The sequence below is a fragment of the Ammospiza caudacuta genome, chromosome 7 (assembly GCF_027887145.1).
Source record: "Ammospiza caudacuta isolate bAmmCau1 chromosome 7, bAmmCau1.pri, whole genome shotgun sequence".
Lineage (NCBI taxonomy): Eukaryota > Metazoa > Chordata > Aves > Passeriformes > Passerellidae > Ammospiza > Ammospiza caudacuta.
Window position 1 is genome coordinate 36,891,519 of NC_080599.1, and position 23,572 is coordinate 36,915,090.

Consider the following 23,572-nt stretch of genomic DNA (forward strand, 5'->3'; position numbering starts at 1 on the left):
AAGAATCTTGAGTCCTTGAACTTTACTGTGTAAGTGATGTGATTGATGTCCTTATAATAATATGAGTCATTGTTTCCTGAGTCCCAAGATTTACTGGCTGTGAGCTTGATTGGTAGATATTAGATAAGATATTTATCATAGAATTTTCATGTGTTTTCTGCAATTACTGCATAATTTAGAGCAGATAGTTGTAAGAATTAAGAAGTACAAAACTAACACAAAATAGGTAATTTGTTTTGGCAGCTGGTGCAAGATAAAGCAAAAATAAAGGTTATGGTGTTAAATTTGGATCTGAATGCTTACAGTTTTAAATTTTAATCTGTTTTTTTTTTTGCATTTTGTATCTGTTCTGGACTTAAATCAATAAAGATTTAAATAGTAATAAAATTTTAAAAATTTTTCAGGTGCAGATTCTGGACAAATATCAGAAGAAACTTGGAATTTTCTTCAGTCAATATATGGTGGAGGTCCAGAGATTATACTCAGACCACCTGTTCCTCCAGTAGAACCTGATATATTGCAAACAGAAGAGAAGATTGAATTAGAAACTCATGGTCTGTAGCTATTGAGGAAAAGATGAACTTGTAAGGAATCCAGCTTCCTTACAAAATGCCCAAAACACATTCCTAAAAGTTTTATTCTCTTATGTCTGTTGGAGGCACAGCTCACTGGGCATTACATTAACTACAGAATAGTAAGTTGAAATATGTATTGCAATTTGTTTAAATAGCGACTGTTTCTCTGTTTTGGAAGGCATGTGGTTTGTACATTTTGGAATGTTTGGTCTATGGGAAAAATGTAATTTCTGAATTTTTTGCTAAGACTCAAAATCCTATTATATCCTTAGACTTGAAAAACAGGGACAAATTTTAGAGATGTTCAGTAACCCTTCTGATTCCTGATTGGGCTTCTGATATCTACAAACTTTTGCCTGTCTTAATTGTACAGTCTTGACAAGCCTAGGTATGTGAGGAGTATATTTTAAATGGACTGTGATCAAACATAAAGAAAAAGGATTTTCATTTCCTAAATGCTCAGGAAAAAATTGTCTTTTACTTTGCACTGTAAGTATATGAAATGGGTAGTATATAACATCGAAATACTTATTGTATTTGAGTGGCTCAAACATTAGGGTAGACTGAATAATGGTTTAGTCAGCAAATGTCATAACTTATTACTACTAAATTTTACATCTTATTATAGTCTTCTGTAACTCTATAAACATGGCTAGTGTCTTTAATAGTATATGTGGCAAAAAGATTTAATCTTCTCTGGGGTAACATTTGAGAGCATGAAGTGTGAAATGTAAAATTATTATGGATATGAGTGATATAAATTTCAGAAAATTAAATTGTCTGGTCTCTTGAATTACATTCGTAAGCATTTATATTTGAAGGACTTTATTGTATTGTTAAGAATTTTCATTGGCATGATGACCTTTAATGTCAGAAGCTGGATAAAATGTATATATTGCAAAACTTTATTGAATGATTCATATTGGAATGCAGAATGACACTTGCTCATGTTTTTGCCTGATATTGTTACCAAATAAGCAGCATTATTCAAGACTGGATCAATAAAAAAACCAAAATTAACTGTGGAATAGGTGGGGGGAGCTTTCCTAGATGTTTTTCATTTATTATATAAATACAAAATCCTTTGAAGTAATGCTGTGGTACTGCTCTCACACCCATACAATTATTTTTTGACCATTTTAAGTTTAGACAATGATGTTGACAGTTCTAGTTCCAAAGTAAGAAAATGCTGACATAACCTTCCTCTGAATAATTCTATATGTAGTTTAAAAACATACTGGTTTGTATGACTTCATGCTATTCTAGTTCAAAAGTCATCTATAACAGCCCTAGAGAGAATATCCTCTAACAGTAAGTATTTGTAAATGTGATTTGATGTTAGGAGATAAAGCAACTTGAAGCTAATATCACATTACCCCTGCAAAGCATCAAGTGCTTACTGCTGACTTGTGTTACTGATTAAGGTAAAGTTAACTTGCTTATGGACAGACATTAATAACTTGCTGATGTTGGCCTGTGAGCTACTGTCTGACTGTCTGATTTCAAGTCTATTTCAAGTCTTTTTTTTTTTTTTTTTTTTTTTTTGGTAAATTCTTTGATTTAAGTTTCTCTAACATACTAAAGATAAAGAACAATGAATAGAAGATTTAGAAGATTTTTTCTTACACAACGTTCTAAATTGGAAACTCTGGAACTATTTCTCTGGTTAAAGCACAGTACAGTGATCAAGTTTACAAATTTATTCAGTGTTTTCATTAGTAGTGGATGGTAGAGCAGACTGGCTTTGTAAAATTTGTAAGGGAAAAATGGATTGAGTGTTAGGGGCATCAGCTTGTCAGGGAATGAAGCAGTTCTGTGCTGAGTATTCTGAACATTACAGCAGATCAGACTAAGACTTAAGACCCAGTGATACCAAAACAAAACCTGTTCTGGGTAATAGTAACAAAATTATCAGATGTGAGGCACAGGAGGTAATTATTCTGCTCTACTTGGTGCTGTGCTTGGTTTGAGATCTCATCTGTACTGTTCCCAGTTTTGAATGCTATATGATGATAAATACAAGTTGAGGTTATTTAAGGGAAAAGCAACAAGAATCAGTGTTGAAAAAGAAGTCGTTTTCTCCCTTAAAAGAATGCTGAAAATGCAAAACTTCCAATGTGTAAATAATTGCTGGTTAATACTGAACAGTTTTTTTCTGAGATAAGCAAAGATATTTGCCTCAGCTTTAGCAGTAGGGACATGTGCTGGGTTTAGGAAGCTGATTTCAGGAATCTGGGAGTCTTCTAGTTGGTCTTTGCTTCTGAGTGTCTGACCATAGTCAAACATAATCTGTGATGCATACAGATCAGTAAGGAGGCTCTTTACAGCAGCAGAGTTTGTGAAATGCCTTTGTCACTGTGGAAAAAGGCATCTCCCCACTGGAACTCTGTCATACTTAGAAAAAACCAAACCCCTCTGTTTGCAGAGATAAATAGATGTGTTTTAAGACAGTTCCAAAGGGATGACTGTCTTGCTTTCAGCCCTTTGAGAGCTCTACAAGGGGTATTATGTCACAGAAATGGAAGTAGTCTTTTCAAGGAAGGCAGTGTGGGAGACCTCCAGATGGATGGTCTGTGTAGCTGGAGGGAAGGCAATAATTCAGAGAATAGGTAAAGGAGAGGCCTTTACTGGGAAAAGCTGTCATGATTCGTAGCCAAGAAAGAATGCATCTCAGGAAGGGCCTGTGGAAATTATTTTTTTTCCATAAGCCTTTCACCAGACTATTTGGATTCTTTGTTCATTTGTTTCAAGTTGAGGAAACACAGCAGTGTGTTTGTGTGCCAGAGAAACTGTCACTTCAAGAAGAGAAAAATCCAGTGGACTCCTTGTAGGCCTGGAAATCTAGATATGAGCTGTTAGAAGCCTGCAGTTCAGTGTGGTAACTTGAATCCTCTCTTCTGGGGAAAACTGTGGTGGGTGTCAGGGACTTGGCAGCTCAAAGCTTCATTTCTCTAAATTTCTGAAGGTTTTTTGCAATCAATATAACTAATTGTTCATCTGAAAACCTAATATTGAGGAGACTGCTTCAGATATTGTGTAATGTAGCTGAACAGTGTAATTGGAGGGAAAAAGAATAGCAGAAGAGCTGAATTACTCAGTAGTAAAATAAGGCAGTTTTGTAATGTGTTTCAAAGGTGAGAGCTAAGTAGTCTGGCTGCTGAATGATTAAACTGAGGAGTCCAGAAAGGTGTTTCTGCAGGGATCATCCAAGTTGGTCCTGTCTATAGGGACACACATATACTTATTATTATACATACATATATAAATATATATAAAAGTTATGTGTATGTATATAAACGTGTATAAAAATGCACAACATCTACTTCTCCAGTATCTTAATTGAACTATGGCTAGAGTCACTGCAATCATTCTTTTGGGGTTTATGCTGGAATAGTGACCTGGAGTAGCTACATTTGGTAAAGGTTGGTTTACACTCAGTTCACTGCTGTAGTGGGTGTCAGCCCTCCCATCAGTAATGGCTTGTTTCAAGAGAAGATAAAAAAGCATAAAATGTTAGAAATGTGTTTGGCTGTATTATAATGTGGATGAAGAGGTTTTCATTTGTGAAGCAAAAGTTCAATATGCCCACAGTTCAATAGTCCTGAATTTTTCTTATGAAATCTAATGTAATTTGATGTGCTATGCTAATGCATTATTTAAGAATTCTTCTCAGATTCAGAACTTACATAGTGACTGGGTTTTTCCAGCACTATACATCCTACTTTTCCTAAAGCAGAAGGCACTTATTTTTGATGATACTGCTAACATTTGACTTTTTTTTTTTTTTTTAGTACCCCATTACTCATAATATAAGTTCATTTGGAAAAGCAAGCCTGGGATTTGTAAATTTTATTGAAAAACTTAGATATTATCTGCTTAAAAGGGACCAAGTGCTTTCTTCATATTTGCCATACAACTGTTTTATACTGAACTAAGAAAATTCTATTTCGTTTATTCCTTTTGAATTCCCTATATACATCTGGCTTAGTGCAGTCTAAGCAGTTTTCTCACTGAAAACCTTTCAGTCTTCATTTTGCCCAGGAAATGAGTAAAACAACTAGGCTTTCTCATTCTTCCTAACAGATGGCTTTTCTGGCTTCCCTCTATACTTAAGCCATCCAGAGCTGACAGTTAATAGCAGGAAGCAAAATGAGACTTCTGGGTTTCTGAAGTGTCACAGAGAAAGACAAACCACTTTTAGTGTTAATTCACAGAAATTAATCCAGTTACAAACAAACTTGGTTTATATTAGCCTTCAGAATCTTAGGAGATTAGAAAAGAGCCTTGTTCAGTAAAATTTTAGAAGTGCTATTCTCACTAACAATGAAAGCTGTAACTTGTTTTCTTGAATATGTTCTAGTATATAAATATTACATATATATCTCTGTTTAAAACATATGTCTTGTCTTAGAGTAAGCTTCAGGCTAGCTTTAAGCCATTCAACAAGGTGACAAGTCTGCTTCTCCATAGAAACCAGTGAACACTGCCACAGCAAGATAAAATATGCTTATGCATCTCATGTTACACGTTTGCTTACAATGGCAGAGTCGTGGTTTTTGCAGAAAGTTGGAATTATTTATTCTATCTCAGAACTTTTCTCTCTTCTGTGTGTCAGCTCAGACATGCAGCTAGCAAAAGAAAGTCCATTTGAGAGAAACACATCACTGAAGTGTCCAGTAGGTTTTCTGCACCTGGACTGATAGTGGTGCAACATGCAAAGTCACTTGATGGCAAGTTTCCCACATAGGTTGCACATGGGTGTATGTGTGGGCTTTAAAAAATGCATTAAGAACTTGATCTCTGAAATAGGATGTTGATTAGATGAATAAGCAAGTAAATAATTCATTCTCTGTTCTGACTTGTTCAAGATTGAGTTGATTACCTAAAACTTCAAGTTCTGATTGTTGAATGGACATGTAAAAATACAGCTGACACTTGACTGGCTGATTTATATACAAGTATAAAATGAACCATCAGTAAAAAAGTAAAGCTGGCATAATAGGAATACACTGGTTTGTTATGCAGTTTTGAGATGCCTTTATGCAATGGTAGTGAATCTTAAAGTACTTTTCTTCCTAGTCATTGGGAGGATGGGAGGTACAAAAGTAAAGGAGTCATCATCCACAAAATATTTTCATAACACAAATCAAGTTGAGAAGATTTCATTTCCAGATATGTTCCTCCTTCCCCACTTGGAGATCACAAACAATTTATTATACATAAAATTTAGTAAGATCTGGTTTTGGAATAACTTAGCACATGAGAAAGTAAATCTAAAAGTACTTTGTTGAGAAGAACAAAGAGGGCAGAAGAGAGGAGGCATTTGATTCATAGCTTAGAATAAACTGTCAGCTGCCAGAAATGAAAAATAACAATTTTTGTTTCATATCTCACAGGATACAGCCAAGAGCTTTTCATGTTTATTGTTCATGAATAGTTTTGCTCAGAAATGAATATTTCTCTAGGTGACTAATTTTTTTCTGTCTGGTGTGTTTAATGTTAAACATGCTAAACATGTTAAACATTATAAAAAAAGATGTCCTGGTTACCATGGGGATACACTGCCTTTTTTTTCCCCACCTCCCCTGGGTGTCTGTTAAAATGCCAAACCCAAATGAACATGCAGCACTTGCTCACACTGTGAATTCATGTTTGTTTCCACCACTGCACACTGTGTCTCTTTAGCACCAGAAGTAAGGTTTCTCTGCGATTTTCATTTATAACAAAAGAAATGCACTCATGCATGCCAAAGTGCTAATGAACTGGCAGCTACTAATTCACGTAGACAGTATTTTCAATTTAGTGTTTCATGTACTACCAAGGTTTACAATTTAACTGTAGAGGCAAGAAATAAAACATGTATTAGCTATGAACTCTGAGTGCCCTGTCTTCTGAATAATTTTTAGTAAGGGAAATATGCTCTCTTTTACCTCGTTTGCTTGTAGTATAATTAATTTGCTGTCCAACCAAGCAGGGTAGTGGAGATAATCTGTCTTTTGAACTTGATCAGTAGGAATCTGAGCTTCATATGTGACCTTACCTTAGCACACTCAAGTGCAGAGACTGGTCTTGCTAAGCTCTTTCTGTAGGTGTTGGAAAAGGTTCATGTGATAGAGGCAGTCTCTGTGCTTCTGCTCTGCCTTTAAGTTAAATCTGAAAAGGGTCTGCTGTCATTCTGGATTTGAGCCCTGAACAGCAATCTCTTAAACTGTCAGTGGTGCTGGGGTTCACTCCTATGTGATGGCAATTTGTTTGAAATTTCATTTAAATCTTTCACATCCTGTATGAGAGGGCCCAATTCACAAGCTTGTCACTGAAGAGCTTTTCTGTTTGGAGGAAATGGGCCTAAAGGCTAGGCAGAAATGTGCCAGGTCTATTTATTTATTTATTTTATTTAGACACCTCTATCTTACTTGAAAACTGCTAGTGTAATGTTTTTCTGACATTGAACATTCTACATACTGTTTAGAGTAACAACAGAGCCCTTTATTGTGTTGTAAGACCTGAAGGAATATTAAGGTAGCCAAAATAGTAACAGGCATCTTCTGTGACCTGATGCACCTTCATGTAGGTTATGCATAATTCAAAACATTAATGCAGAGCCACTATTACCTGAGAGTGCTCCCAAACATGTAACAAAGGGATGTTTCTGTGGGAGAGAGGAAAGATAAAAGGGGTTGTTTGGACAGGGGTTGATAACATCTGTAAGGACTAAAACTCCCTGACAAAACTCACTCCGAGTCTGTGTTGATGGGGATGCTCCAGGGAGATAAATGGAGGTGATGTGGGCTTCAGGCAAAACCACTGTGCCTGTACAGGTCCAGCTCACCCTTTCATCCTGTTTAGTCAAAACTTCCCTGATTCACACAGGTAAAATGTCCCAGAACATGGAACTCTCTGAATTGTTGTTTTCTTGAAGCCCAAGTCACATTTCAGACACTACAATAGTAACATGCTCGAAGAAACTGTAGTGAAGCAAATTAAAAAAGATACAGTTGGTTGAAAAAGGTAGCAGTATTTCTATTTTGAAGTATAAAAACCCACTCTTGAGTAGTAAAAGCTAAGAAGAATAATACATTCTGAAAAACAAAGATCTTCCTTTTGGTGTGCAGCTTTTATGTTTATTGGGTTGCAATCTAGAATGTTTTTTTTAATAATGCACTACAATCTTGCTGTCATTTCATATCGACCTGACATTGAAGCCTCTACTCAAATTAGAAAAAGCCATTTAAATGGGAATACCTCATATGTGAGGGGTATTTATGCATAGTACTCAATATAGTCTAATTAATTCTGTTATTAAAAACAAGTATTAGATTACTTCACTGCAGCTTCTTAGACCAATTTGAATTAGATTGGCTCTACTTTAAATATATAGACAGAAAATGTGAATAATAACTTCCAAAATTCAATTAACTTCTGTGATTGGTAACTTGCTTTTTCAACATGGAATATGACTAATTTCAGTAACTAAAGTAAAATCTGCAACAATCTGTGTCGGTTGCAAGACTTGTGAATTGTCTAATGTACTTACCCTTTATCAGTGACTGGAGATAGTTCTCTTTAATGAAGGGCTGAAATTTTATTTCCCCCTACCTTGTTCCTACCCCTCCCCAAAAAAAGGCATAAAACCCAGGCATTCCACACTTCAATGCATCAGTAGAGTATGTCTTCAGGCAGAATAGTTCTTAAAGGTTAGACACAAACCAGAATTGTTTCTCTAAAGGATTTTGCTTCGGGTAAAACCAGTGGAAACATTTCACTGAGGGCAATCTAGCCTTTCTCATATTTATTCTTTATATATGGCAGCTTTAATGGGGAAAAAAAATCAGAATGTGGAGGTCTCCAGGGAATAGAGCAGGCAGAACTGAGCAAAACAGAGGACCTATAACAATATTACATGATTGTGTAAGGATGTCATGTATTCAAGCAGAAAATTGTTTAAACTCTGTTAATTTTTTTTGTTTCCTTTTGTCTCAACAAAAACTATCCTTCAATAACTTTATCTTCTGTAACTATCTACAAGAATGCAAGTACTTTTTCTTCTCTTTCTCCAAAGTGCCGCCCCTAAAGTACCTACAGACAAAATTATTGAGGTGATGAAGTAATTAATGCAGAGATATCCAAGTGTTGTGCTGAGCCAGCTCTCATCCAGTCCAGGATGCTTTATTAGGTTTGGGCCATGGAAGTTGACCCAGCAGAACCTAATCTGGCTTTAGGAAAATTCTCACTGTCCAAGGCTTGAGTCAGATGAAATAAGCCTCTGGAGCTGAACTGAGCCATAATCTCCCTTGTCCTGCGTGCCCTCTTGAGGAGCCAGTGTAGATGCAGAGCTGTAGCCAAGGACATAAGCCCCGTTGAAGCAGAGCTGGGGCAGGAACCAGTAATAGCCTGTTAATGCTCTTTGGAGGGCACGGGGGAAAGAGCAGAGCAGCTGTCACAACTAACCTAGATGTCCTTAGGCTCAGCTTCTCCATTGTGCTGAGTTCCAACGAGTGGGTTTCATTAATCTTTTGTCAGGAAAAAAACAATCACATATTATTTGCTCTAATAATAGGAGAAGCAATCAAGCAATTTCAGGGATTGAGATGGGTGGGAACAGTGATGTTGCTGCTGAAAGCAGGAGCTGTGTCACAGCTTCATCAAAGCTGGAACTTGTAATGTTGGCAACTCTCCATGCACAAATACGAGCTGAGGCATCCCACAAACACGGAGGGATATAAAGCTTCTGCTCTTGTAGAAAATGCTTCTTTGGGAAGGGTCTGATCTACTAATTTATAGCTTGTCCCATTGTAACTTGATGAAAAGTTGTCATTAACACCATTATCCCCTGATCAGAATAGGGGGTGGTTTTGTTGTGGTTTGGGTTTTGTGGTTTGGGATTTTTTTCCCACTACCAACATCGATGAAGCCTGAGAATTTGTTATTGCCTTATAAAGCTGCCCATAATAAATGCAGTACCAGTTACTGGTACAAGATAGATGCTGTAGCACAGAGGAAGCTGCAGCCACAAGAACTGGAGAGGTGACATAGTTTGGGTAGAGTAAATGAGGAACAAGGGACACCAACTGGAAGTGAAAATGTGTTGGAGAAAGCAGTGTGGTGCTGCTAGGCAGGAGTATATTCCTTTACACTTAGGAATTATTTCAGAGCTGCTGTAGGATACTGAAGGGAAGGGGGCTGCAGGGTAGCACGAGTGGGTGAAAAAGATTTTGAACTGTGGGGACATCCGAGTAGATGTAGAGCCTGAGGCAGCTTCAAACAAAGCAGGTTTCTCCAGGTTTTAATGTAAATTCTTTTGGGTGGAGGTGTTAATGCACCTGATCTCAGGCATTACTACACATGGGCTGCTTTCTCTTCTTTGCATATTGTTAATTTTCCTCTGGAAGGTTAACAGAGCCAAACTACACAGGTACACAGGTACACAATGGCTGGATTAAATCCAGGGAAAAGCAGGGAGGGTGCAGAGGTGGGGCAAGAGCCTGAGGAGTATCCCTTTCATTAGCAGGAACCATGACCTCAAACATCCAGCATTAGCAGGTTAGCAGGTCTTTGTTAACCTTCCATCACTAGGCATCCCTGCTTCTTAGGCAAGATGGCAGAACCTAATATTTAAGTGTGAATTGAAGGCAAATCCTGGTGTAGGGTGTGGTTACAGTATAGTCGGGCTGGTTTAATCCTATTGCCAGAAAGTTACTGGTGCCAAAGGAGGGTTGCCTGGTTCCTCGCCTCTACTGGCAGCATTCCCTCCCCCGTCTCTCATGCTGGCTCTTGTCACCCCTGTGGTGTGCAGCTTAATTTCTAGATGAAAACGAACACACCAGAAACAGGAACAGATTCTTGGTGGTTTAGGAATTCCAGCTGGTTTAGTGTGTGTGTAGATGAGCAGCAGAGTGGGCAGTAGGAAGGACTGCGGGGCAGGGATGGGGGAAGTGCTGCCTCCCGTGTCAGCAGCCCCTGGAGTCGGTCAGGTCTGCTGCTCAACTGCGTCTTTGCAGGGCCACGGAAATCTGAAAAAAACCCACCATCAAAACACCCAATCGATTTTGCTGAGAAGCAGCTGAGCAGAAGCCTCAGTTCTCCTGTGGAAGCACTAAGGCTTGTCTGCAATGCAATAATATCCTCAGCCATTGCAGCTGTTCAGCTAAGTGAGCATATTTCTAAATGGATTGCGAGGCAGAGCGCTTTAGTGCACACAGGTGCTCCTGCAGCAATGAGAGCACCGCTCCTGTCGGGCACACGCACAGCAGGGCTGTGAGAGTGCAGCACAGAATCGAGAGAAAATTCTCTCTCTCTCTCTCTCTCTTGTGGGATTTCTGTTGGTTTGAATTTGATCACAGAAGACTTCCAAGTCAGCAAGATGTAGGGAAAAGTGAGAACTGCTTGGGAGGGTGGAAAAAGCTGCTGAGGTTTTTCTGCAGACTTTGCAGAAGGAATGTCTGTATGACTAGACTTGCAATTTGGATAATTAGGATTTTATTAAATGTGCTTTTTTTTTAACAAAAGTATCTATCACTTGAATACAGTCACTAGCTACCTTTAAAAGCAACTGAAAATATTCCTCAATACTTAACTCTGTTACAGAAAACTGTTTTACCTAAGGATTTTCCAGCAATCTAGAAATGTTAATTATTATTAAGAGAAAGGTTTTTGAATTTCATTAGCATTTAACAGAAAACGTGAGTCTCTGTGTTTCTTGTCTACACAAAACTCTTCCAAATGCATTTTAACTGTGGTGTTTCAGGAAAAAAGCAAAGAGAAGTTCAAGAATAGTCAGACAGACAGTAGTTTTGTTGTCTCTGTAGGAGTACAGGTAAATGATGTATTAGAGCAGGCTGTGGGCGGTAGGCAGTAGTAACTCTTGGTGATCGCACACCGGTGGGCTGAGAACCAAGCAGCACTACAGGAAGAAATTTGAAAGCACAATCGATTAATATTTAGTCATAACCCAGAGGGCTGGAGTACCCCACAGAGCCTGTTCTTGCGGCACAGCTTGAGCTCAGTCGGGACACCGTGGTGGAAATTATTCAGGAGCTGCGAACCGAGCAGTCCCGCTTTGGGGGCACGAAGCTGGCACTGGGGGCAGGATCACCTCCAGCCAGCGAGCGCTGCCCCCGAGCCGCGCTCCGTGTCCCGGCAGCCCTGGAGCGTTCCCGCTCCGCCGGCGGGCGCCCGGAGCCGCTCGCTTTCCCGCTGCCGCCGCCCGCGCGGGCGGAGCTGTCCCCGTCCCTCGAGGCGCCCCGGCGCACAGACAGACAGACAGACAGACTGACTGACACCTGCCCGGCCGCGCCGCGCTCCCGGCCCGCGCCGCCGCCGCGCTCCGCCGGCAGGGGGAGCTGCAGGGAGCGGGTCCCGCCGCAGCGCGGGGGGGAGGGGAAGGAAGCGGAAGGAGCCGCCGCCGCGCTGAGGGGAGCAGGCGCTGTGCGGAGCCGCCGCCTGGTGCGGGCGGCACGGAAGGAGCGAGCGGGGCTGCGCGGCCCGGCCGCGCCGAGGAGCGGGCGCCAGGTGAGGGCCCGGCCGGGCTCCGGGGGAAGGGGCGGGGGGGGCCCCGGGCGGCGGCGAGTTCGGAACCCGCGCGGGGAGGGGGAAGGAGGAGGAGGGAGCGAGCGGGGGAAGCCCCCACGTGACCAGCGCGTGCGGGGAGGAGGTGGCGGCTCGCGCGCCCCGTTCGAATCAGCTGGCCCGCGGTGGCGCCTCCTGCGCGTGCGCGGCGGCCCCGCCTCCCCCCCGGCTTTACGTGTGCGCGCGCCCGGCGCGGCGGCCCCGGGGCACGTGCGCGGCGCCTCGGCCGCCATGTTGTGTCTGAGCCGCGCGCGGGCACGGTGCGCGCGGGGCGGGAGACGGGGGCAGGGGCGGGCGAGGAAGGAAGGCAGGCGGGAAGTCTCGCGAGGTCGCGCGGCTCCTGCGGGAGCGTGCCGGGTGCGGGATGGCGGCGGCGCTGGGCGCGCTGGGTAATGGTACCGGGCCGGGGGCGGGACCGGGACCCGCCGCCCCTCCCGCCGCGGAACGGGCGCTCGGGAGCGGGCGGGGCGCGCGCCCCGGGGAGCGCCACTGGCTCCGCGCCGCCGCCTCCTCCCCCCGGCCCGGCCCTGCCCCGCCTCACCTCACATCACCCCGTGCCTGCCCCGCGGCCGCCCCCCCCTCCCTCCCCCGCGTCGGGCTCTCCCCGTCCCGCCGCTTCCCCCGCGCTGCTCCGTCCCCGAGGCCCGCCAGCCGCGGGTCCCACAGAGCCCCTCGGGTCTCCCCCGCCGTGCCACCCCCGCAGCGGCTGTCCCCGAGCTCCCCCCGCGCTGTCCCGGCCGTGCCCGATCCTGGCTGCCGGCCCCTGTTCGCAGCCGGGGCTCCCGGGCCCTTCCTCGGCCACCCCGCGGCCCCGGGCCCCCGGCGGTGTCCCGCCGGCTCGGCCTGCCCTGCGCCCCTGCCCCGCAGCCCTGCCCCGGCTGTGCCCTCGCTCCCGGCCGGGTTCTCCCGGGCAGCCCAAGTGGTTCCTGCCCCGCAGGGACACGGGCGCTCATGGTTGAGGATGCAGAGCTCCGAAAGAGAGCTCTTGAACATCCCAAGTCTGCTCTAGATGGAGGCTTTGATTTATGTCCCGTTACAGCACAAACTTGTAACATGCAGTTCTGTTTTCTCTTGTGTTTAGAAAAAATTATTCCAGTCGTATCCAAGTGTCCCGGCTCAGCTATATTCCCTTTGTCTCCTAATCCTGATCTTTTTTAAGGGAGAGCATATGGTTCTTCTTCTTCCTTATGGTGTTTTGTATTCTATCCTTGTTTTTATCCAGTGACGTTGGCAGGTTTTGTAGTCTTGGAGTATTTTGCTAATCTGCTAAATTTTTTTAAAGGATATGTTTTTGAGGCTTTGGCGCTCCAAATTTTATTTTGTAAATTTGTTTCCAGTTATTAAAAAAACTAGTAGTTCTTCCATGGTTGTACATATATTTGCATGTTTTCCATTGATATTGTCATACTGTACTAATCACTACATAGTGATTGTTTACTGAGGCTTTTAAGTGAAGCTCTACGTGTACCCTGTATTTTACATTAAATACCGACTTGTGCAACCTCTTAAGAACATGCTTTTTGGGTGTATTTCTAACCTGTGGTTGGATACTGGCTTCCCATGGTAGCTGCTCCAAGGATTATTAGCAGGGACTGGTAGGTTTGGGCTTAGGAAAATTTGATTCTTTACATAAGCAAGTGTAACTTCTGAGAAAAGAAGTTGCCAAGGTGCTATTGTAGTTTGTTTTCAAGCATCTTTTAATCTTACTGTACTGTCTTTTGCATTAATAGTAGTAATACTTGCTTAATCACAAGTGGAAAAAACATGGTATATGTTAAACAGCAGCAGAGAAAAATGTATCTCTCTAAAGAGTATGTAGGAAATTTGTTCAAAAAAAACCCTGTCATCTGAAAATTGTCACTCAAGTGAAGAAACTTCCCATTACCTTAGAAGGGCTTAGCAGTTAAGTCAGTTTGACATGTGACTTCTAGCAAGTCATTAAGAACCTAAACAACTTTGCTTTCAGGCTTTTTCCAGCACTGTCAGGTTTATTCCCCAGAAAAATTCTATGCTTTGAATGTACAGGCTCGAATTGAAAGGCTTTTTGTGAGGAGTGCAACCGTGTGTGTCAGTAAGGAGCAGCAGTGAATGACCTTACATTGAAATACTGCTGATCATTTCTGTTTCTGGTGTTTAGTCTGTCATAGGTAGTTGTTGCAATTCTCAGTTGTACCAGTGCTAAGTGAAATGATTTTTCCTTTGCCTTGCATTCTCCAAGTGTATCATTGCTAAGTGAGAGGCTGTATTAAATAGCTTCATTATTGAGGTATTTAGTGATGGAGCTCAATCATGTGTCTTGTCTCATCACTTTTAACATTTCTGGAAAAAGAGAAATAGCAAATGTGATTCATTGCCTTGATGTTATTATGGACTTAATGTGCAAAAAAACGAGATCTTTATTTCACAGAATTTGGGAATGTGTCCTAATAAGGGCTTTTGTTCTACAGCTGAGCAGCATGTGACTGCTCTGATGTTTATCAGTGTTTCTAACATACTTGTGTAGTGAGATTACATAGTGAGATATGCTGTCCTTAGTCTCCTACAGAATGAAGGCTTTACACTCACACCATTTCCAGGAGATTAAAGTTATTTGGGTTTTTTTTGGTTGGCTGCTTGAGTTTTTTGGTCAGTTTGTCTGTGACTGGTTCTTCCAGATCATTTTAGGTACTTAGGTTGACTTGTGATCAATAATAGTTGTGTGGTTGATACAAAGTGGAACGACTTATACTCTGCTGTTTTACCGTAAGGGAAATAAGAAATGTGTTTCTTGACATTTCTAAAAGTACTGGGGAAGCTGGAACAGAAGTCTTTGCAGTCTGCCCTGCTTCCAGTTGTGCTTTTTTTCTTGTTTTGTTTGGTTTTTTTTTTTTCTTCTTTTAAATTATCTTTCACATTTCCCAACCCCTCTTTAAGATGTCTAGGACTAATCTATTGAGGTTTGCTTTGTTTTGGTTTTCCCAAAGTCTTTGCATTGCGTGGGAACTGATGATTTAGGTCTCTCTGGTCATAAGGAACCAAATTTGCAAGAGAGAATTTATTCATCAAGTATTTGGCACTTGCATCCATATATAGAGATTGCACTCACAGTTCTAGAAATGCAGTACTGTAGGACCTATTGTTCCCTTTCTCTCAGGTTGGTTTAAAACAAATTGTATTATTCCAGACAGATATTTGTAGACCTTGTCCTTAAAAACCTTGAAGAAGAAAAATTCTGTCGATTCTGTAGGCGTGAGTGAAGTTGCAGAAACTGAGAAACTTTCTCACTTCTGTAGTAAGGCTTTTTTTTTTTAAGTTTCCAAATTAAGTGTTCTTTGCTGTAAGTCATGCTGCTGCTGATAAGAATTTGCTCCTGGTAAACTTTACTCTAACAATTAAGGGTATATTGTTCCAGTTTTAAGAACACTGTAAATATGGGTTGTGGTTGAAAAACTGCTGTGGTTGTAAAAGAACCATCATGGTAGTTGCAGTTTTCTGAAAACCTTCCTTCTGTTTGAGTAACTCTTATAGACACTTCAGAAGTGCAGAGCTGAACATGAAATGATGTGTTCTTATTGGACATTTGTGTTCCAAACAAAAAGACCTTTAAAAATATTTCCTTATGGAGTGCAGCTTTGTAATCAAAATACTTAGGGTTTGTAGGTTGATAATTTGTATGGTTTGTGTTCAAAATTTCAGTATTAGTTAACAGTTTGCATTTAATTGCTTTCCCTTATACAGGCAGTTGGTTGTATCTTCTGTCCAAAAGCTTAGTAGCTTAACTTACAATAACTGTTCTTTAGAGTTACCTCAGTGTTTTGATGCTTATAATGAATTCAGTGAAACACAGATAAACAAAAAGCTCAGTGAGTCCAATCCCCTGCCCTTGGAAGCACCCTGGGATCCTTCCCTCTGATGGCAGAGCTCCTCCTTGTGTTGCTTGTTTGAGCAGCTCCATCACTCACCCCATGGTAAAGTTTTACCTGATACTGAATTTCAGTATTTTTACTTTGCATACAGCTCACTGCTTTGTCTCTTGTTACTTCAGAAAAGAGTTGATTCTCCTTGTAGCAGTGATTTGGATTGCTATTAGCTGCTCTCCAGTTTTTCTGGTCTTTTGAACCTCATCACAGGACAAAGGAATGTGAATGTGGGCAAGATAGACAATTTGTCCAAGATTTTAAAGATGTTGCTATTAGTTCAGATTTAAATACAGTATTTAAACACAAATATTTGGTTTTTTGGGGGGTGCATATGTGCTGACCAAGTATCAGTAAGAAGTGTAAAAGCTCATCTTTATATGATGTTAGTAGCAGAGAAGTGGGATTTTAATAGTATCTTATCATGAGAAGTAGCTGATTTTTTTTGCCAAAGAAGAATGATTCTGATTTTGTTTAAAACACTTAAGTTAGAAAATTTGAAAGTCAGAGAGGAAGGGAGTGTTCCTGAGAGTTTACCTGTTGGTACATATATTATAACATCCTGCTTTTTGTTGATATTTTAGCATGTTTATTGTTGATATTATTAGCATATATACATGTCCATGAGAGCTGAATTTTTCAGAGCTAGTGGTGCAGGGTTTTTTGTGTGAACTGAAGAATCTCTAGCTTAGGAAGGAGAAACAGGGAGCCCAAATTGCATATTGGAGAAGCTATGCAACTGGGTTACTGTGCCACACAGAAATGAATTAAAGAGGGAGGAGAGTGACAGAGCCTCCTGTGTATGTTTGTGTTTGAAACATGCTCTGCCTGTGCAGTTAGGAATGTTATCTCCACAGCCAAGGAATCTGAAACACCAAAGATAGATACTGTCAGAGGAGTTCTGCCGTGCTGCTTAATTGCTTATTAAATAAATGTTTTAAGAACATTGGAGATTGAAGGCATGGGTGTGTCTTTTGCAGTTGTATTTTATGAATTTACTCCTGGTTATTTTTTTGTTTTGTGGTCTGGGTGATAGAACAAAGCAGATTTACTAATTGCCTGGGGAGTACAAATCTGGGAGTGAATGTAAGCATTGGTGTGAAATAGTCTTGGAAAACTGGATCAATGACCTGAACTGTATGGGATGCAGTTCAGTAAAGAGAAACACAAAATAGTACCTTTAGCTAGAAATAGTAAATTTAAATATGAGAAGCACTTGGCTGGGCAGCAGTTCTGTAAATAAGCAGCTGTATCACAAAATGAACACAGTGGAGTTGTGACAATTCTGTGAAAACCAGGATCCCAGTGGGATTTGTGAACAGGATTGTTGCATGTGAGAGGGAAGTTGCTCTGCAGCCCCAGTGTAAGGCCTCAGATAATGCAGTGTCTCTGTTCTTGGTGCTCTGCTTCCAACACATTTGGACCAGCTGAGAGTATTTAGAGAAGAGTTGCAATAATGACCTTTGAGAAAGAACTGAAAGAATTGGACTTGTTTAGTCTTTAGCAGAGATGGGGAGACATAATAATAGGCTTCAAATGTGGTAACGAAGTTTGCAACAGAGAATAATGTAATAAACTGTTCTCTCTAGATGGGATAAGAAATAATAGTCCTGAGGAGCATTAAAAGAGATTTTGATGTCAGGGAAAACTTTCCAGCTTCAGGAAAGATTATCTATCCAGGACAGATAATCACAGGGTTATATATCTGAGGGAAGTAATGGGATATCTATTGCTGAAAGTGCTCTAGAAAAGGTTCAATAACCTCCTTTTAGAGGTGATTGAAGTGTAGTTTTCTGTCCTTGGCATAGAAGATGACTTTTTACCATGAGATCTCTATTCGTTTTTAGATTTTTGTAATATTGTTGGCCATGATTTAAAAGAGTAAAATAACAAAACAACATGGTGGAGAAAAAAATTAGTTATGTAACAGTTGCAAGATTTAGTAAAAAACCTCTATCAAATATATTCATTAAAGGGTTTTTATTAAGTATTTATTAAAGCTTCTGTAATGTAATATTGAAGGTAACTTTAATAGACCTTTCATTGTAGATTTAATATCTTAAATTTGCCTTTAGGTGGTTTTAGTGATCCAAAAGAAAGAAACTGAGCTAAAGTCAAAGTCTTTGAGAAGACTTCATTGAGGAGAAGCAAAGCTCAGAAGGTAAATTCTAATGAGCCAGGGAGTCAGGTGCATTCCAGGCTCTGAAATAGAGCACACCATGCAGCTTCACCTCTCTGTAAAATTGAGATTACAGTGAATATCTGAGACATGCATGTTGGGGGTTCATCACCACTGATCAAGTCTTAAGGTTCCTGAAGGGTTTGTTATATAAATATATTGTTGTTTAAAATCAGTTTGTGTTCCATGTATTAGGAATAGATTTCAGTCTTTCATGCCCATTGTTATGTAATAGCAGTATAAATAAGCTTGAACAGAAATGTGCCTTGTTTACTACATATCCTATTTTTATACAAAATTTCTCCTTTGGGACTTTTGGGGTGATTTAAAATTATTTGATTATGCTGGAAGAGATAACCTTGTTACAAATGAGTTAAAGCTTTTTAGAGTTAAAAGTACTGAACAGTTTGATAGAACTTTTTGAACTAAATTCAGTTTAGTGCCTTATTCTCCATTTTTTCTGTTCAAAATCAACTGTCTGCATCCCATACGACCTTGTTCAAGCATTTCTGATTTTTGAAATTTGACAAAGCTGCCTCAGGGTTAAGGGCAAGTGAAGGATAGGCTTTGAGTCACATATGTCTGAGCTCTGGAATTAGAGAAGGGGTTAAAGGGAAACAAATGTCACATTCTCAGCCATTTCAAAAGAGTGTAGGGGGTTTAGATAAAATGATGCTTTCAGTCTATTACAGCCTAATTGTAATTAGACTTTTAGTACATTTTCCCATCTCACCATTTATACAGATTAAAGTTTATGTGTACTTCCATTGCATAGGCTATCAGCATTGTCTTTGTTATACTTGATGGCAAATTGTGACTAAACCATCAAGAAACAAAGTGTTGCTGGCAGGGCACTGGGTTTAGATCCTGGTGTAGTGTTTGCTTATATAAATCTGGAAATCAATAAAGAATGCAAACACTGTTCACCATATTAGACTGATGTCAGAAAAGGAATCGTTCCTTTTCTCAAGTATTTTATATCTTCCAGGGATTTTCCTTCTGTGTATCACTGCAGTACAGAGGCATTTTTGTAGCCTATTATAAAGGGATCGTGGTGTCTCATGTAGTAAGGGCACAAAGGCTTAAGTCTTAGGCAGATGCACCTGAGGAGCTGGAACTGAGGTGCAATTGTCAGAGCAGCTGGAAAAGGCTGCTTTAACCTGGAGTTTGGAGCAGCAGTTCCTGCAGAGTTGGCTGGAGTGGTGTTTGGGTGGTGACTGACTAAAAATGCGGAGTAGAAAGCTGTTAACATTTCAGTAGGTGCCGTGGTTTCTTTGCTTCGGGTTATTTTCCTATTTCCAATGTAAAAAAGAATTGGCAACTTCAAAAATTCTATCTTATTAGTAATTTTGAAATTAGAATATATTAGTACATGTTTTCCACCCATTACCTTCTTTTCATTAACTTGTGCTTTCTATGTACATGTCTCTAAAAGTCAGAGTACAACTAGCAGCAAGTTTTCCTGGTTAGGGATACATGATTGTATTGCTTTTGTTAGTAGCTAATCTAATTGTCACTTTGAAAGGTTTGACAGTATTTCTGTGCCTTGCTATGCTGTCAGCACTGTTCTTTGGGGGTTTCCTTAAAAGCTAGACTTCAGGAGAAAGAAAGCTAACTAGATGTTCTCAGGTCTTCTCAATCCTCACTTATCAACATTTCTGTTTTGTTTATTTATTTATTAAATTTTGGGAAAAGAGGCAAAATGAGAAGCCAGTATAGCTTATGGGGTTTTTTATTTTTAACCAGTGTTTTATTTTCAGTGGAATTGTGATGTTTATTGCATCAGTTTTCTGGAAATTCTGCTATATTCAGTGCATTCTAAAAAAAGCAGACTGAAAAAAAATCTTTATTCACAGTATTATTACAGAGGCTGCTACAGTGCAATTACTTTTCATGTGTGTGGATAGTTTTAAATGGACCTGTGAGGAAGTGGTTTCTTACAGAATAAAGTGTAGTTACATAATTTCTCCTAAGTGAGGTCAGGTGAGACTTTTTCTGGATCATGGGAATTCAATGATCCTTTGTTAGGAGGATTCCTAAAATACTTCAGATGAAAAAGGTTCTTCACATATCTGCTATCTGACAGCCAGTGCTGAAAAGGACAATGAGAAACACTTACTCCTTGTATGATGTCCTAGTGCAGATAAAGCTGCCCACACCTCCCCCATCTCAAAGTCAAGTCTGTCTTTTTCAGGTTTCTTGACTGTATTTTGGATGTATTTTGGAGATCTGAATTGTTGAACCAAAGTGAATTTTGCAAATCCTTGAGAATCCTCTATTCTCATAAATGGGTTGCTTTTTGGAGTACAGTTTGCTGTCAGGACCATTCAGGTTATACAAGTGTACAGGAACAGATTTGCTGCTGTTAAGATCTTGATAGGAAGTCTTCTGTTGTTGTTCTAACTGCACCTCAAAAAAAACCAACCAGAAACCTTCACCAACAATACTGGTAACAAATTTCTTCCTAATATTGATGAATTTCAGTTACATCTCTCATGATCTGAAAACATCTCTGGTTGATTCCAGCCCAGAAGCAGTTTTATTGGAAATTCACCTTTTACCTGAAAGGTTATTTTTTTCTTTGATCAGAATTCTGAATATATAGAGAGAATTTTTTGCCTCTCTTGGGTTCTGGAGGTAAAAGCAGGCCAGTTACTGTCATTTTATCCAGTGTGACTCATGTCTCATTGATTTTCCACTTGAGAGGTAACTCTGGTGATCAGACCTTGTGTTCTGCTTTTAGGGTGTATTTCATAACTGAATTAGTTGCAGTTAGATCAGCTACCCTTTTAAAAAACTTTTTAGATTGTTGTATGTCTGTATTTACTTGGCCAAAGAAATTCCCTTGAAGAAACCATCCCAGAAAGTGAGGAGATTGTAAGAAACAGCAGAGCTCTGGAGAAGCTTGCTCTGTGATATTCTTGGTACCATTTTCAGTTTGGATTCATGTGTCACTGCAGCTTTGTTACATGACTTGTACCAAATAATCATGTGGACATTTCTTCTCATCCTGTCTGTTCTGTCAGCAGGCCTGATTTGCAGACGTGGCATGAGCTCCAGTTTAAGTTGTGTTTGCTTCTCTTCCTTTAAATGTGCCCTTCCTTTGTCTGTGTTGTAGCCTGGCTTCCCTGCTTGGTTCACTCCTGCAACTGCCTTGAAAGGAAAGTTTGCTTTTCTAGTACTTAGAAATTAGCTTCTGTTGAAGTGTGGACAACTATTGCTTTTTTGACCTTCACTGACCATACTTTTCATGATGAAATGTCAAAAAGAGTCCAGGGGTTTGAATCAGTAACAAATAAGAATACAGAAAGTTTGCAGGGTTTTTTTTCCCCTCAGATGCCTCTCTTTTGTGCCTGAGATTCTGTTAGTGAAGACTTGCATCAGCTGGATTTCAGTTAAGTTTTCAATAGAGTTTTAACAGATTTGTATTAAATTGAACAGTTAACAGAATGAAAATAGAGTAAAACACGATGCTGTGACCTCTGCTGTGTGGAAACAGACATGAAGAATGCTTCCCCAGCATTCACAATTCCAGAATAATACAGGTTATAGCTGGATATATAGCTATGTATAGATGGAAACAATAACCTGCTGGAATTAGTGCTGTGCATCATTTAGAAAACACTTCTATCCTCAGCATGGAAGTTTAGAATTCCAAGATAAGAGGAGCACTCGTGCTGCTTAGGCTTACAAAGCATAAGGGAGAGCCTGAGAGAAGGGTTCACATTACAGCAAACCTGATCCAAGGACTGTCTGTCACCAGATGCAAAGCCCTGTTTTCCACTGGCACCTGTGCTTATTTCACCATTACAGGGAGCCTGTCTAGGAAGCTAAACTAGAGCAAAAATGGCTCTTTTTTAGGGACCTGTGATTTCCAAATCTGCTCACTGTGAGCTCGGATTGAACACAAAAGCAAATGCATGTGAAAAATAGGAATGATGTGCCTGAGTTACAGGGGAGTGGGATTGCCTCTTTTTGTAGATTAAATCACTTCATGGTACATGAAACCTCACAATTGTTGCAAAATTGAAGAGAGAATGATTGAAGGCTCGCCACCAGCCTGTGAATCCACCCTGTTGGTAAAGGAGTGGGAATGTTGATGGGTGTGGTTTTGATTGCTGTGATAGGAAGGTGGAGGGAAAGTGATGTCTTGGACAAAACAATAAAGAAGGAAATGCTCTTTTGGGAAGTATCTAAATGGATGTAATTGAGCAGGGGCAGAAAGAGCACCATTGCAGTAGTTCAGCTGCAAAATTACAAGATCCTTATGAGAGTTACCCTCTTGGAGTGACAGTGAAAACCTTTGGAAGTCAGACCAGCTGCTGAAAGAGGGTTCAGTCTGTAAAAAAGCTGTTTGCTGTCTTTGTGACCTTCATTGTTGATGGATGGGTAACCTTTGACATAGGCCCTGGACTCACCAATGTATTTTTAATTATGATTCTGGTGTCTCACACATGGATTTGCATTTTTATTTCCGTAGTGGCTTTTTAAATACACATACATTGCAGAGTTGCTCCTTTCTTATCACTTAGAGCAATTAAAAAAAAAAAAATACTTTCCTTAATTGAGCAAGGGCAATCCACACTATGCAGGCAGAACTCAGAAAGGAAGCAGTGCCCACCTTAGCTGGCATGTCATTTAAGAGGGGCATTTTAAGTCAAAATAGGCAGATGTTTAGAAGATGGAAATTTCAATTTTTATAAATACTGATAGTGATATTTCAATAATTTTATTTCAGTTATTGCAGAAGAAAACCCTTTCTCTAGTCTTGTGGTGATACGAATCTGATGACTCTTTATTTCACCACTGTCTTGAGTCAGAAGAATCTGAAAAAACTGAGCAAATGGGTATTAAAATAGAAATTCATTGTTAGGAATGTGAAGTAATGCATAAGAATAAAAGAACTTTATGCAAAAAAGCCCAACCCTGACTTGAAATCAGCTATTAGTGCTCAGGAAAGTCTTCTGATAGACATTTCTGTAAAGACATCAATTCAGTTTTCACTGTCAAATAAAGTAAATAGAGTTGAGTATTAATAGAAGGGGGTCATGAGATAAAATATTAACTATTCTGTGGTAAAAATCTATGACATACATAGGCCATGCTTTGAATATGATCATCCCTCACTGATCTGTCTGCTAGACTTAATACAGAAAAGGGCAATAAGAATAATCAAAATTTGGGATAGCTTCTTTATGCAGAACACCAAGGAGATAAACCAGATAAAGTAACCATTAATTCTGGGATCTTACAGCAAAGGTATGTCCTCAGATACTGTGAAACTTAATTGTTAAAGGTATGAGAGTTTTATGGAGAGTTTTTTCCCTACTGTTATCAAGGAAGGAATGTGTTTAATT

The 23,572-nt window shown here is 40.3% G+C and overlaps 2 protein-coding genes across 8 annotated transcripts in view; both read left to right on the top strand.

Moving 5' to 3' along the window:
* Positions 1-1,649, top strand: part of USP33 (ubiquitin specific peptidase 33) — a 35,791-nt gene extending 34,142 nt beyond the window's left edge. For 2 of the 3 annotated variants that reach the window (XM_058808949.1, XM_058808948.1), the window contains exon 24: positions 405-1,649. In XM_058808949.1, coding sequence (XP_058664932.1) covers positions 405-562 — 158 coding nt within the window. In that variant the 3' untranslated portion in view covers positions 563-1,649. The remainder of the gene's footprint in view (positions 1-404) is intronic. The other variant, XM_058808950.1, reaches the window with a different exon arrangement.
* A 10,341-nt stretch (positions 1,650-11,990) lies between these two features.
* Positions 11,991-23,572, top strand: part of ZZZ3 (zinc finger ZZ-type containing 3) — a 55,201-nt gene continuing 43,619 nt past the window's right edge. For 2 of the 5 annotated variants that reach the window (XM_058809071.1, XM_058809074.1), the window contains exon 1: positions 12,010-12,083. The gene's annotated coding sequence lies outside the window, so the exon portion shown is untranslated. Of the gene's footprint in view, positions 12,084-12,487; positions 12,530-18,114; positions 18,198-23,572 lie in introns of those variants that run through there. The other 3 variants (XM_058809075.1, XM_058809072.1, XM_058809073.1) reach the window with 3 other exon arrangements.